Here is a 15,897-nt window from a genome sequence, read left to right as displayed (position 1 = left end):
CTGATGAGCAAATGCTCTAATTTTACATTAGAAATGCATGGATGGTTCAACAGATGTAAATCACTAAAAACAATCAACCACGTAAATAGGTTCAAAGATAGAAACCACATGATTATCTCATTAGCTGCAGAAAACTTCTTCACAAAATCCAATATCCATCACGTTAAAGTTACAGGAGCATACAACAGCAGCTCAGTACACATCCAAGGATAAGGAATACGTAGGATGCCTTTGTCTGGCATCAATGGGAGGGGAAGCCATTGGTTCCATGAAGGCTTGATGCCCCAGCATAGGGAAATGCTAGGGCAATGGCGCTGCAGTGGGTGAATGGCCAGAGCACCTGAGTGGAAGTAGGGGAGGGGGCAGGTTGCATGGGTGGTTTATTTACATTTGAAATGTAAATAAACAAAATAACCAATACAATTTTTTTAAAAAGAAAGACAAAATTCAACAAGCTCCCAGCAGACCCAAGCTAAGCTATTCATACCAGAAACTATATGGAATATGCCAACAATATTCATCGTGTAATGCATTTAACAGAATTTGAATCTAGAGAAAGATATCCTTAAGTTCATTTTTTGTATTATTAATAAAGAATTTTTCCACTAAATATAAAATTATGGAACAGAAAATGAGTATTTGTTTCATAAAATTTTATGAAATTTGAAAGCATCTTTATAAAAGGTACAGTTTAAATAACATAAGTTCTCAGATAGTTGGTTCATATTGAATGTTGGGAGATGGTAACAAGCGGAAGTGTATTCAGGAACCATGAAGAGGATTAATGGGCTTTACTAATTGGTGAGATGATTTCTTTTAAAAGATGATACTCTTAGATTATTAAGATGATTTTATAAAAGGAAACATGCAACTATTAAAGAGGTAAATGCAGTAACAAAGAAGTCATATGTCATGCAGAAACTAAATTACTTGAAAGAGAACAAACTTAGACATTGCTGTATACAATTTATGTATTCACATCAAGAATTTATGATATGTATTTGCAAAGTAAAGGCAAACGTGCAGAAAATGTAACTTTGTTCTTACATTCAAATACATTTGCAGGCATGTATGTTTACTGGGAAGAAAATGCTACTCCTGTAGCTTTGGGGTCAGAGTAGCAGAAAACAGTTTGCTTTTTTTATTCAGCATTGAATTCCATAAAAATCCAAAGTTCTTAAGTTCTTGATAACTGCATGAACAACTTTGAAGAAAGCATTTAATCAATCATTTACACCTATAATTTGAATAGAGTCAGGACAAAAGAATGGACTCCTAGATATGGTGTAAGAAGTGATCAAAACTTTATAGATAATGTCTTATATAGTAATTTAAAATGTTGTAACTCTAGTGCTCTAATGGCATATAACAATTGCTCAGTAATTTTTATGTGTGTGTGTTTATGAGAGGGGGAGAGAGAGAGAGACAGGCAGAGAGAGAGAGAGAGAGAGAGAGAGAGAGAGAGAGAGAGAGAGAGAGAGAGAGAGGAAAGTGGATGGGACTGACTCCTTTGACTCCTATAGTTTCTATTTGTTATTATCTCTAAAAGACTAAACACCTAAAAATGTTTTAATACATGATTACAGATTAGAAAATTTTATCCAGTATTTGTTATTTATTCTACATAAGGATTTAAATTTTTAGGAAAGCTTCAATTTTATGTCATGTATGACAAAATTCTTTATTTTTATCAATATTATTTTCTTAGGTAGTAACTTACAATTTCATAGTATTTCAAGATTAAAAGTGCTTGAAGATTTTATTAGTTAACATAATGTAGCAGCAGTAAGAATAAGTGGAGTAAAGGGATGTTGAACATATTGTAAACTTGTCATCTATTTTTCCTTAATAAAAAATGTTTTCAAAAGTCTTGTCTTTGTGATGTCATCATGTACACTGTGAAACTCCAGGAATTTTCATAGTATCAATCAAAGCACACTCTTATTCAAAGGATCAATATTTTCTTAATTGATTTTATTTACTGTACATACAAGGAATTTACAGAATTAGTAATAAAATAATTTAAAATTATAATTTTCATATAATGTTCAAAATGTTCTCTTCAAATAAATAATATTTCATTATAAATGTGTAGATAATACACATGTCATCAAAATTAAATGAGGAGAAACATAAACCAAACAACATCACAAAAATCAAGTTGTAGATTTCCTGACATTACAACTTAGCTGTTTTATGTTTGTATTTAATAAATCTAGGATTTTAATTTCAAGCATTTCATGGCTATATAACTGTATATATTAAATGTTTATCCTGTCCTCCATTCATATCTGCCTTTAACATCTTGTCCACTTTACAGTTAGAACGGACTTTCCAAAAATGCCAATCTTGTTACATCAATCTTCTGCTTGAGATTCTTTTTGATACACTGTTTCTTGAAGCAAAGTTGAAATGTCTTCATTTTTTAATGTTTAGTGTCTAGTGTTATTTTTCTCACAGTTTCTATCATGCCAAATAATTTACAGTGCCTAGAATATATATATATATATATATATATATATATATATATATATATATGTGTGTGTGTGTGTGTGTGTGTGTGTGTGTGTGTGTGTGTTCCCTTGCTATATTTTTTCTGAATTATTATATCTAAGCAATATTCCTTCATTTTCTAACAGGAATAATCTTGTCCTATTATAAGTTAAAAAGCAATGATCATCATTTAAAAGCTTCAATGTTTCGAGTCAGAATAGTTCAGTTTTTCATTCATTTTTCCATGAGAGCACAATATGAAACATGTTTTTATTATTTATATTACCATTAGCCTTCATATAAAGAGCTAAAAATACTGTGGTGGTGGTGGTGGTGATGGTGGTGGTGGTGGTGGTGGTGGTGGTGGTGTGTGTGTGTGTGTGTGTGTGTGTGTGTGTGTGTGTGTGTGTGTTTTACATATGGTACTTAATATGTGTCTGGATATGGGAAGGAACGAGAGAAAGGGTGGATGTAGTAATTTTAAACCTAGAATATTTAAAATGCAAACATAAGGACTGACAGAAAAGAATCTCTTTCTAAATAATATTTGCACATGTACAGCATTGTTTTCTCGGAAGTGAATGCAAAATTCGTTTTTTTTTTGTAATATTTGCAAAGATACAAAAGGGCAGATAACTTGCAATTTTATTTACAGTTCACTGTCCATATTCTATTTTTTATTATATAAAATTCCTTTGTAATTAAAGCATATCTATTAAAATTAATGTATCTCATCTCCAGGGAGCCTTTAAAATAGAGACTATCTAATAAACTAACATATATTACCCTAAAGATTAAACTCTGTATTCTTAGACAATTAAGAGTCAAAGAGGATTGACACAATGTCACAGTGTTAAAATTGATTGGTTCTGTGATCTTTCTCACTGTTTTCTTTTATTAACTAAAGTTATCCTTTAGTTATAATATATCCTTTGTTCCACACTCCATCTAAAATTCATGCACAATTCATGCTAAATATAAACCACGTAGACCTGTGCCATTAGTGTATAGTATGGACATTTTTATAACTAGTATTGCAATGCTTACTTTAACTGTAACACTTATAGTTATATTTCCATCTTACATGTTATTTTCTTTTTTTTTATTAACTTGAGTATTTCTTATATACATTTCGAGTGTTATTCCCTTTCCTGGTTTCCGGGCAAACATCCCCCTCCCCCCTCCCCTTCTTTACATGTTATTTTCAATACAATGACTTTTTCAAGGAAATTTTCCTACTATACATTTTCTATTATAAAATGTGCAAATGTTTTACACAGTTTCTGGTTCAGGAAAACAAGAACGTTTGGGCCTGGGTTTGCATTAGCTGCCATTATTTCAAACTGTTTATGACAATTTTCACTAGTTTCTCAACAATCTTTCTATAATAAAACCCATTATAGTCTTTCCTCCAGTATGCTACCTCAGTCCTATCCACCCATACCTCTCTTGCACTCAGCTGTGATTAAAGTGTCAAGATCTTTTGGTCATAGAGTAACTGTGAGTGATCATGATTATGTTTGCGTTAAGCAGGTTTATCAGTATCATTAAATAGTCTTTTGCCTAGTATTTCTTTACCTTGGGGAAAACAAGTAATTACAAATCTGAAGGGGAAAGTCAAGATTGCATTTCTATAGTACCTTACAGAAAGTAATAGACAGAGTGGAAAACACTTAAACCTACAAAAAACAATTTAGTATCATCTGATTATCTGGATACATACACACAAAGAAAATGGTGGACATGAGATCGGCTGCTTTATTTCTTTAATTCATATAATATGTATAAACATAACACAAGGTGTATTTTAAAAGACACATTTAAAGTTAGGGCACCTTTCTTCTCAGGATGGAATAGACATGGAAAAGGAAACAAAGCAATAGGTATTCCTGTAGACAATGATATTTCTCAGGATTAAGTAGCAATGAGAGCAGTCAGAGAAATGCTTCTTATTCTCTCTCTCTCTCTCTCTCTCTCTCTCTCTCTCTCTCTCTCTCTCTCTCCTTCTCTCTCTCCATATATATATATATATATACATATATATATATATTTCTTATGTATATTAGAAACAAGTGTCATGAAATGAAAGGAAACTTGAAAGACTATATAAAAGACTATGTAAAAGAAAACTTCCAATTATCAAATGTTTTCTTTTTATACCCTCTTTTTTTTGTGCATGCATATGACAGTCTCCTTATGTTTCCACTCTTGGGTGTGAAATATAAACTCAGTTGCATGATATATCTCCTCATATATCCTTTGGACATACCTGGGCCTGTCTAATTTTCTAGTATTATTTATACATTATCAGTCAAGAACTTAATGGTATTTAATTTTAAACTATAGAATAAAGTATGCATTTCTGAGGGAGAAGAGAACTGTGTATTTAAACATTTTACATATTTTTTTCATTTTTACATATTTATCTTCTGGTCAGTATTAGGTAAATATTTAAACTTACATTTTAAGGATGAGTAGAATAAATATATAAAGAATATAGTGTCTGCTTTAAAGCTAATATTATTTCATATGATTTACTAGAAACAGAACAGGTACTGGTTCAGATATGACATATCAGAAAATGGTATATTGCATTTTTTCATAATATTACCTGAAACTTCCATATATATATATAGTAAATGCCGCATTTTCTTTGTTTGGGGATAACTATTGATTCCAAATACTTCTCTATTTGACGAGAAGATCTCTTTAAATCTGATGAGATTTAAACTATCAGGTTAAAAGATAGTTGTAGGGAGATTTAACAAGACATATTATGCTTGCAATTATTCTCAATCAAAATCTATGTAGTGGGTTTTCATTGTCATCATTATGGCTTCTCGGAAGAGAATTGTGCTTAATAATAACAAAGACTAACTCATGTTTTGTGGATTTCTACAAATGATGTGTAGTTGGGGTTTCCAAAAGGTGCTTATCTTTTACATTGTAGCTTAACTTTTATCAACACATAAAACAATAAATGATTATTTAAAAGGAAGGTAATAGTCTCAAGATTGTCAAAAACATTTTATTGATTCTATTTTTGAGCATTATAAATAAGTCTTTTTCACTTATTTTTGATAAAATTCATTATGTATAATAGTATTTATATATTTACATATAAACATGTTACCATTGTGATCAACACAATGGTCTCATGAACATAATATTCCTGCCAACTATTTTCAAAAGAAACTCGTTACTTGATAAATGAATTCTTAGCATTTTAAATAATTTAGGTTATGTGATTAATTTTGTGTGTCAAATAACTTGACACAGATAACTTAATATTGGTTTTATGATAATTTTATTGACAGTATGGGTTCAAGAGATGTGTCACTAAATTTGCTAAATAAATTCTTATGAATTTCAGTTTTAGTGAAAGTTTTATTTGTTCATTTTTGACATGTATCAGCAAGACAGTTTGTATTTGATGCATAATAGCCAATCCAATGGAAAACTTAATATTTATTTATATTTGCTATGAAGCATAAAAGATATGGGTAACTTAAAAAAATGAACATTTAGCAATAAAATTTATTTCCTAGTTCTCTATTACATTCTTAATCAGTATGTACTTACCTATATTCCTAACAGATCATGATATCATTAGATACATGTTAATCAATCATTTCTTTAAACAAAGTTTAAGCAACATGATTTTCCCCACATCTTATCACTTCGCAAACAAACACAAGCTACAATACTTTTAAATCTTAATGTTGCTGCTTAATTTCCAGGGTAAATTATATTCATATTTATTGAGGAAGTTTAAATTAAAAATAGATTGAACATAAATGTAAATTGAACATTAATTTCAGGTTTCAATATAAAAGATAACTACATAAGATCAATATAGCATTATTCTTAAACTTGTTTTATTAGTTACTTTTGTTTAGATCATAACGTTTAATGCTTCTGGACAGTGACAGTTATAAAGAAGCTTATTAATAAAACACAGCTTTCTATCTTTTCAAAGACTTTTTTATTTCAGTTCCTACTTCTCTAATTTGTAAACATATTATTGGATGGACTCAAACTATTTAACCCAAATGGACACAGCTTTGAACTTGTGACTCTTAATACACTTGAAATGCAAAAATCTCAACTACAATGAACTTATGGCTATTATTCCATTCCGGATGCAAAATTCTGAACTAAAATGTGCTTATTAAGAATACTGCCATCAGACATAACAAAGCAGAGGCATCCTTTGATTTTACACATCAAGTTCAATGACTTTGGTAGTGTTCTCACCTGTTGGAATTTTCCCGTGCAAACCTTTATAAATGATGCTCAATACAAGGAGAAAAGGAAACTAAAAATTGACACAAATGATCAAAAATTAATAAAATATGTAAATGATAACGCAAATATAATTGGAAAATTAGAAGTCTTTGGATTTTCTTTTGGCATTATTTTAGTTTGGAGAGAAATGGATGCAGTCGTTGTTTTGCATGCTTTCACTTTAAATGTTTACTACATTTTTCACCACTACATGTCATTATTATTATTATTATTTACTTTGAAAACTTTCCCTGGCATATTTCAAATAAAATAATGAAATTACAGAAATGACAGGATCAGGGAAGAAAATCTTCACAAAGCGATGCTCAAACAAATACCTATGAAAATCTTCTTTGACTGTTACTGCACATTAAATGTATTCATTTTTTAAATTTTTGGTGACCCATAGTCCAGTTTAGTACAATGTTTTTTAAACGTTTTGATGAATTAGATAATAATTAGAAATGAATGTGTCATAATCTTTGAATTGGAAAAAATAAAAAAGAATTGCAAACTAAGTCTTTTTATAAGATAGTATTTTGTAATTCTATAAATTATACTTTTATTATGGCTTGTGTTTATTATATCACATATTTATTGTTAATATAATAAAACTTTTACAACCATAAACTTTATTAAAATGCATCATAAATCCAAATTGGAAATTGTACATGCCATTTCTGAATTTTATAACTTGCATGTGTAACATACGTCATTCTCCATTTTCATGATTTGAAATGTGATGCATATTCATGATTTGAAAAAGCATGTTTTGTATATGTAAATCATCTCATTTTTTATTTTGTTATATGGAGAAATGTCTTAATAATAATACATTTATATTTTATATACGCTTCATGTTGTAAACAGTATTATAAAATATAACTCAATTTCACTACTTACAAGGCAATCTAATTTGTTAAACCACATTTTATATATATGTTTCTATTTTATGTGATGAACAGATTTTTTTTGGATGTACATTTTTTTTCCTTTAATTTGGGTGTATGTCTTTTTATGTTTTACTCTGCTATAAAAAGCAACTATTTTGTAATTGTGCAGTATAATTCATGTTTTAAAAGCGAACTACTAGGTTTAATAGTAAGATATTTTACATAATAAATCCTGCCTTGTTGATGTACTTCATTCTAAGGATTTTGTCAACAATGGTCTTTGCCACATGAAATATTTATGTGTGTGAACATGTTAAATGAATTTATTTTTAAATTATCTATTTACATACTTAAAACCTGTTTCATATACTAATTGGATTATGTTTGGTGTAAATAATAACAAATATAAAATGGAAATGGGTGTTTCCCTGCCTTAGTGAGTCACTTTGATTCTCATGTCTAACTCTGTTAAATGGAATTAATTTGTGTATTCTCACAAAAATCTTATTTAATCTTCACTTTAGAGATGTCTCAATATTGCAAGTAAACCCAGCATTCCAGCAGATTATTCAATCCCATTCTGAAAAAAATAACAGTTAATGGGTCGCTGCTAAATGTTCAGATCTCACACTTTCTCAAAATTATGTTTTTGAAGCTGTAGGTCACAGTTAACATGTTTGCTACTCCAACTCCTTTTCACCACGACAGTGTGAGAAATGTGACGTTTGCGTGGTGAATATTTGTAGTCACATTTCCCTTAAATCATCTTACTTATCGATAATCTCTTTTAGGCTTTATCATTAAATCCATTCATTCATTTATATTTATTTTCAATATTTTTGAGTGCCTGTTGTGCTCTAGCCATGAATCTACAGATGGGACTAGAGCCACGAGCACATATTCAAATACCTGAACCTCTGCTTTGCTCGCATTCTCGTGAGTCGATGGAAGGAAGAGATCGAATGTGTGAGACATAACTGATTTATAAATATCCGGTGAAACACATGCTTGGCCAGACTTTGGTTTCATAGAAATGAAGTTTTCCTTGCTTCATCATTAAATCTTGCTATATTTGGGTAATGGAGAAGTAAATGATCTCTACAAACCACTCACTGCTCAGCGGTAGAATCTGATACTCACACCTCCAAGAGTAGTTTGCACAAAGAACTTTCTCTCAGTTATCCCAAACATAGGTTTGAGTTCCCAGTTGAATCCGGATGAGTGTCTATGCCCTGGGGGATTAAAGGAAGTGGTTTGTGCAATCGGACAATACATGTTTTGGTGATTAATTAAAGGCACGATCAAAGCCTGTTTCCAAAAATAAGAATCATCAAAAAATTGTTACTCAAATGCAGTCTTTTTCAGATTAGTCATGATGGCTTTGTTGTGGGTGTATTCAGTCAGATCAGCTTTGTAAGAAGTTTTAGAGACCCATATTTTAGAGTACAGATTCGATTATTTTTCATACTTTAGTATGGCAGGTTTATAGTTAAATTTATTCATTGAAAAATCAAAAGCCTTGCAGCTGTACAGGTGGCAAATGGTTGCAAGCACTTACTGCAAAGTACATGAAATCGACCAGAGCTCCGTTACCAGAACCTAACTGAGACATCCCTCTGCCACCTATCTGATGTCTTAGTACCCTGCCCAGAAGACACACGCGCACGCGCGCACACACACACACACACACACACACACACACACACACACACACACACACACATACACACAAACCCCACACTTAAAAATAAAATTTCAAATCTAATATTGGGCATTATGGTAAAGCAAAAAAATGTTTAAATATTAGCTTAACAATCTGGCTTTCATGTCATTTTAAAACAGAAAGCTTCATTAAGTTCCCAATCAAATTATAAGAATTTTTCATAGAAATGAGAATATCATTTTGCAGAAATGCCACATCATGCAAATTGGTCCACGAAGGTCCTGTAAGCAGTTCTCATTTTTCATATGAAGAGGATATCCTTGTTAAATTTAATTTTAGTAAGTAGCACAGACTTATTTGAACCACTATTATGTATGTAGTAGATTGAAACTTCCACACAATGATATAGGTACTTAATGTTTTTATGATTAATATTTTTAAATGCATCAATTATTCAACATAATATGTTAATTGTCACGTACAATTTACCTTTAGTGTCTCAATATGTAATTATTATATAACTTCTATGAAGCTCTAATGAGTTTCAGAGTGAATATAGCAATTCATATTTCAGTAGTTCATGGCACTTATATTTCTGCTATTCTGCCTAGCAATTAAGGGCTCCATATTTGCCCATATTACCTTTTGAGTTATAGGCAAATGGAATCAGCATGCCTAATACTTGTGGACTGTGTAAGAAAAGAAAAACATAGCTGGAATTCTATCAACTATTTAACTGGTTTTATTTATTCTTTTCGAGTGGAAAAGCAATCGTGTATCTGCTTGTATTAAAGATCTAATTAAAAACAGTAGTCAGAAAGGCAAAATATTGAGGAGTATATATGAAAGTAAAGTATGTGTTCCTTACTTTAAAAGAGTTCAGACCCTTAAAAAATAGCCAACATCAAACTAAATGGAGAGAAACTTGAAGGAATCCATTAAAATCAGGAACAAGACAGGGCTGCCCACTCTCCCCTATCTATTCAACATATACCTAGAAGTTCTAGCAAGAGCAATAAGACAACAAAAGGAAATCAAAGGGATACAAATTAGGAAAGAGGAAGTCACTATATCACTATTTGCAGATGATATGATAGTATACATAATCGACCCCAAAAATTCTACCAGAGAGTGGTTACAGCTGAACAACTTCAGCAGAGTGTCTGGATATAAAATTAACTCTAACAAATCAGTAGTCTTCCTCTACTCAAAGGATAAATGGGCTGAGAAAGAAATTAGGGAAACGACACCCTGTGCAATAGTCAGAAACCTTCTGTGAACCTTTCAGTCTTTATTAATATCTCAGGTCACAAAATTGAATGATTATTTCCTTGTTAAGAATGTAGATTCTTTTAACTATATTCTCAATAAGTTCAGTACCTTTATAATAAGATTGTTTCTTACTCCATAAGAAACAGGCCATATCTATAAAATACAACCCTTCCAGATGCTAAGTGAAGAGTCTTTGTCAAATCAATAAAGAGAATTGGGTAGTTCAATATTTACAATTATAATAAACAGTGGCAAGATACATATATAAATGCATGTTTATAAATTAGCTACGTAATATAATGAAATATAAATATGTAGAAATATATAGTTAAAAATAATGTCCCGGGGTTGGGGATTTAGCTCAGTGGTAGAGCGCTTGCCTAGAAAGCGCAAGGCCCTGGGTTCGGTCCCCAGCTCCGAAAAAAAGAACCAAAAAAAAAAAATGTCCCTATAAATAATTCTATTGGCTCTTAGTTGTTTTCACTAAATAAATTCGGTTGTTTAATTTTATTCATTTAAGGCCTCTGACCTTCTAAATGAGTCCATTGTTTCTTGCTCATTTCCACTAAATAAAATAATTTGTTTCATTTTATTCAATTAAGAATTGCTACCTAAAAATTTAGCTTTACATGTGAAAGATATTATTTAACTAATTTTAGAGAGCATAGAAACACATGTAAAGAAGTATCTCGTGACCTTGAATACTTTACCAGGTTGGAAACTTGCCTGTCAAATGAGATTGGGATGAATATTAATACATAACAATTTTTAGTCTCAGTTTTCCATCAGTTTTTTATTCATTCTTTGATTTCAATTTTTCACTTGCTTGTTTTACAATGTAAAAGTTTTTATTTTCCCAGAAATTTGAACTGATATGAAACCAAATTATTCAAAACATAATTTTGAGAAAAGTGTGGTTACATAATGGTTTATTCTGTCAAAACTTCATCTGCTCAAATTCCTCTGATGACCTCAAAAGAAAACAAAACATTGACTGAGGGACCCATAAGGAATATTTTCTTCTACCTTCATCTGCCTTAATGTATTCTGTTAGGATGTTTTATTTTATGTGTAATAACTTTCATAGTTTGATTAAAAAATATTCTGGGGTTCCATTGTACTTCATAGTTTAGTATTGTGCTTGTGTTTTACCTCATCGTGTTTATTATCCTTAAGGTAATAGTAGAAAATATAATTTATTAAACTTATCAAAAAACTATAAAATTTAAAAGAAAGAGTTAGCATCTAGTGCTACTGTGTCCCACAGGTTCTTCTCCATTGACCCTCACTGCCTCCATTGGTGAGTTAGAGAAGCATATCAGGACTGCCACTGTTGCTAACACACCTGCAGATGTTACTGTATCCAGTGTTACAGCTGTCACCAGCCATAGACTTTCCGAGGAACAGCGAGTGCAAGTAAGGAGTCTCAGTGATTCAGGTCTGGATCCCAACACATCCGAGGACCAGCTTTCTCCTCATCAAGCAGATACACAAAGTACAAGCAGAAGACCACGAAATGCTGAACAGATAGAAAGAACTAAAGAACTTGCAGTTGTTACTCATAGAGGTATCGATGTTATTTTACTTGCGCCCATTTAGTTACAGCCAAAGCTATATTTGGTGATGATTCTAACTAGAGAATGAGTTGTAAGAGAGCCAAGGTGTAGAAAATGAAGGAAATATTATGTCCTTCAGATGCCTTCCTCTTTATCTTATGTTTTTTTGCCAACTTAAAAATAATAATTTGAAGTAGCTGAACAATGCAGATAAAAAGAACTAAATTATAATAAATTGGAAGAAGAGAAGTTAAAAAGAAACCAAACTCCAATGCAATTGATTTACAGGGAGGGTTAACAGTATAACAGAGCATTTTTAAAAGAGTTAACTCAAATGAGAGTTAAATACCTGCCCTTATTACTTACCATCCCAAACAATTTTAAGAAATAAAATATAAAACAACCATTTTTATAAATAAGTGCGCATACATACATACATACACAGAATCTGTACAATATAGGGATTCTCAGTATTTGCATAATTTTGAAGTGTAAATTAGCAACTAAGAAAATTGAACATTTTGTAAAGCTGAAATCGTATCTGGTGCTTTCTTTGTATACCTTCAGGATACAATTTTAAATGAATTATTGTCTCTCATAAAATTGTACCAATATATTATTTTAATTTTGAAAAATATAATAGCTATACTTGGTGTTATGAATCCAAAAATAAAATAACAATTAACTTATATTTTACTTTAAGAGACAATATATTATAAAAATTTCAACTCAGAGCATGTAACTTTAGATAGGTTAGGAAAAACAGCAATCAGATTTTTTATCTTTCTATGTGGTAAAATACTTAAATATAGATAACAAAACTCCCTAGTGTCAAAGAAAATGAAGAGTTCAATTCTATCAAGATGAGCATAATTAGAAATATTCATCTAGTGAACACATTGAATATGTAACACGTATACTTAGCAATTTTTACTCAGACTAACATATGTTCTTTAATCTGTATATGGCTTATTAGTGTAGATGTGAATGCTTTGCATATACCATAATATACATAATTTTTAAAAATGATTTTGAGCACTCATTCAGAGAAATTAAGTTCTGGTGACATAAATTAATAGAAAAGAAAATCAAGCAAACTACATTTCAGAAAGAAGCCTATTCATACTTTAATTTATCTTGGATAAACTTGCAATAATTCTTTAAATCATATATTTTAAAGTAAAATTTTATCATCCAGTAATTTCTTTTAAAGCAGTATATTGTCATCACCTTGTTTCTCTATTGAAATCTGACTACAAATACTACTATTAATAAGAAAAGAAGAAAATCATTTAAATTTACTGAAAAAAATCCTATTAATGCAGGTACCAAACTACTCTACAATGAGGATAATTTTAAAAAAATCAGGAGACAAGATGACTTATGAGGTCTACCATATAAATAAAATACTATGAAAATGAAATCTTGCTTAAATTTCCCATCATCTTTTGTAAAAAACAGTGGAACTAACACCAATAGTTTGTAGACATTAGAGTAATAACTAATCAGAATTAAAATAGAAAAGATAAATTATTAGAGTAAGTAGTAGTAGTAAATTGATTTTCCATAAACAGTAAAATTATTATTATAAACTTTATCATCAAGAGAATTCCCGTGTTAGATCTGAAAACATGTCTCAGCTAATGTTAGAATCTTTCAGTTCAGTTTAAAAGACTTGTTTCCTACATCAATTTTAAAATGATTTTTAGACACTACTTATTCTGAGACACAATCTGTCTTTGGAATACTCTTCATTTTTTTTATGTTGACCCAATAGAAAAATGATTATAAGAAGGCATTCATTTGCTATATCCATTATTATTTTCAGTTAATTAAAATTTTACATTCCTACCAAATTAAATTTGATCAAATTTGATCTCACTGTAGCTCTAATATCTGATAATTCTTCCATTGATTTTATTTGTCCACTGTAGTTGATATTTTTAGGACAAAGTTACTAATATGATGAGGCGAACATTAACCATTTCTATTACTTTGGGAGTAAAGTGCTCCTATTATTCTATTTGAGTATTGATTTGAAAACCCTAAAATAATAGCACATTTTCTGACAATAAAACTCTTCAATAACTGTTTCTAACAACTCCAAATACTTAAATGGTGTTTGGTTGATATCAAATACATGTTCTTAAAAAAATAAATTAATTCAGTTCATATTATATATCTGTGCTTCCTGGGAAACAGGGTAGTTTTTAAGGGGCATGAATAACATGGCTCCCACCTTCAAAAGTCTGTTTTTGACGAAATACATAGAGGAAATGAGTCTGGTTTGATGAGAATATTTTATAACATCCATGGCTATATAGAATAAGGAACATGTGGTAGAGAGCTTGAATCATTTAAAATAATTAACTCAACACAAATCACTTCTGTTTGGCAAACCTTTATTGATGGTGTGGGAGCTTATAATATGACTATTGCCTCAGTCTCTTCATTTGTCTCCTACAACTCTAATAAACAGTATAGCCTTTTCCTTCCTTTCTTCCTCCTTTCCTTCCTTCTGTTCTTCCTTTTTTCCTTCCTTCCTTCCTTTCTTAAATCTACATTTAGACTTCCAAATGTATTTTCTTTTTGTTTGTCTAACACAGCATTTTCTCTCTTTAAATATGTTCAATTATATATTTTATTTTTGAGGATTATAATATAATTACGCTATTTCCCACTTCCCTCTATCATCCTCCTGCCCCGAAAGTAATTCCCTGACCTTTTTCAAATTCATGACCTCTTTTTGGTAATTGTTATATACATAAACACATACATATTTACTGATTATTTGCATACATAGTATATATGTACATGTATATGTATGTATATATAAATAATTAGTATATATACTATATATAGTATACATAGATTGGTATATGTATATATATACTTTGTGTGTGTGTAAATATATATACAGTATATAGTATATATATTATCAATGTGTTAAAACTATATATGGTATATGTATGTGTATGTTATATATGCATATATACTATTTTACATGTGTATATATGTGTATATATATATGCATACATACACATATATTCCTAAATACATAAACTCAAGTTGCTCAGTATGTATAGCATTACTTATATGCACATATTCAGGGATGAGGCTTTAATATTGAACTGTAAACTCATATGCTGTGCCCCAGGGATGCCTACTTTTCCTCTCTCACTGTTCCTGACTTGCTTAGCTGTTTTGTGTGGTATTGGATCTCATGAGAATTTCTTGCCCAACATAGTCAATAGTCAATTGTTGTCCTTGTTGAGTTCATATTTAAGTGGACATGTTAGTGAGCCTTCTTAGGATTGGCTTTTGTAATCCTAGGAGACAAAATCTCATAGAACACTTTTTATTCTTACTGAATTTCTGACCTGACCTTTCTTTTGTAGAACTACCATTTGGGACTGGGCTCTGCAAGGTCGCATTTTGATTAGTTGTGGTTTCCAAGCCATTCTTCGAAGCACTTTCTTCCTTTTAACCAGACAAGTGTAATTTTGATTCTTTTTTAAATTTTTAAATTGTATTTATTTTTACACTCCAGATTTTACTCCAATCCTGGTCAAACCCCTGACTGTTTCACATCCGATACCTCCTCCTCCATCCCTGTCTCCACTCGGATGTGCCCATCCAACCCCCCAACCAGACCTCTAAACTTCCTGGAGTCTCCAGTCTCTTGAGGGTTAGGGGCATCTTCTCTAACTGAACCCAAACTCAGGAGTCCTCT

General features: G+C 30.8%; 1 protein-coding gene across 7 annotated transcripts in view; it reads left to right on the top strand.

The window, feature by feature from the left end:
• The window catches only part of Csmd3 (CUB and Sushi multiple domains 3), a 1,319,129-nt gene that overhangs the window by 470,540 nt on the left and 832,692 nt on the right, over window positions 1–15,897 (top strand). For 4 of the 7 annotated variants that reach the window (XR_010053386.1, XM_063264430.1, XM_063264431.1 and 1 more), the window contains exon 7: window positions 11,876–12,175. The exons of the other annotated variants lie outside the window; for them this stretch is intronic. Coding sequence is in view for 3 of the 4 variants with exons in the window: in XM_063264430.1 (XP_063120500.1) it covers window positions 11,876–12,175 (300 nt within the window). In the remaining variant the exon portion in view is untranslated. The remainder of the gene's footprint in view (window positions 1–11,875; window positions 12,176–15,897) is intronic. 7 annotated transcript variants of the gene reach the window in all.

The sequence above is a fragment of the Rattus norvegicus genome, chromosome 7 (genome assembly GCF_036323735.1).
Source record: "Rattus norvegicus strain BN/NHsdMcwi chromosome 7, GRCr8, whole genome shotgun sequence".
In the NCBI taxonomy this organism is placed as follows: Eukaryota; Metazoa; Chordata; class Mammalia; order Rodentia; family Muridae; genus Rattus; species Rattus norvegicus.
This window is presented reverse-complemented; position numbering and strand designations above follow the sequence as displayed.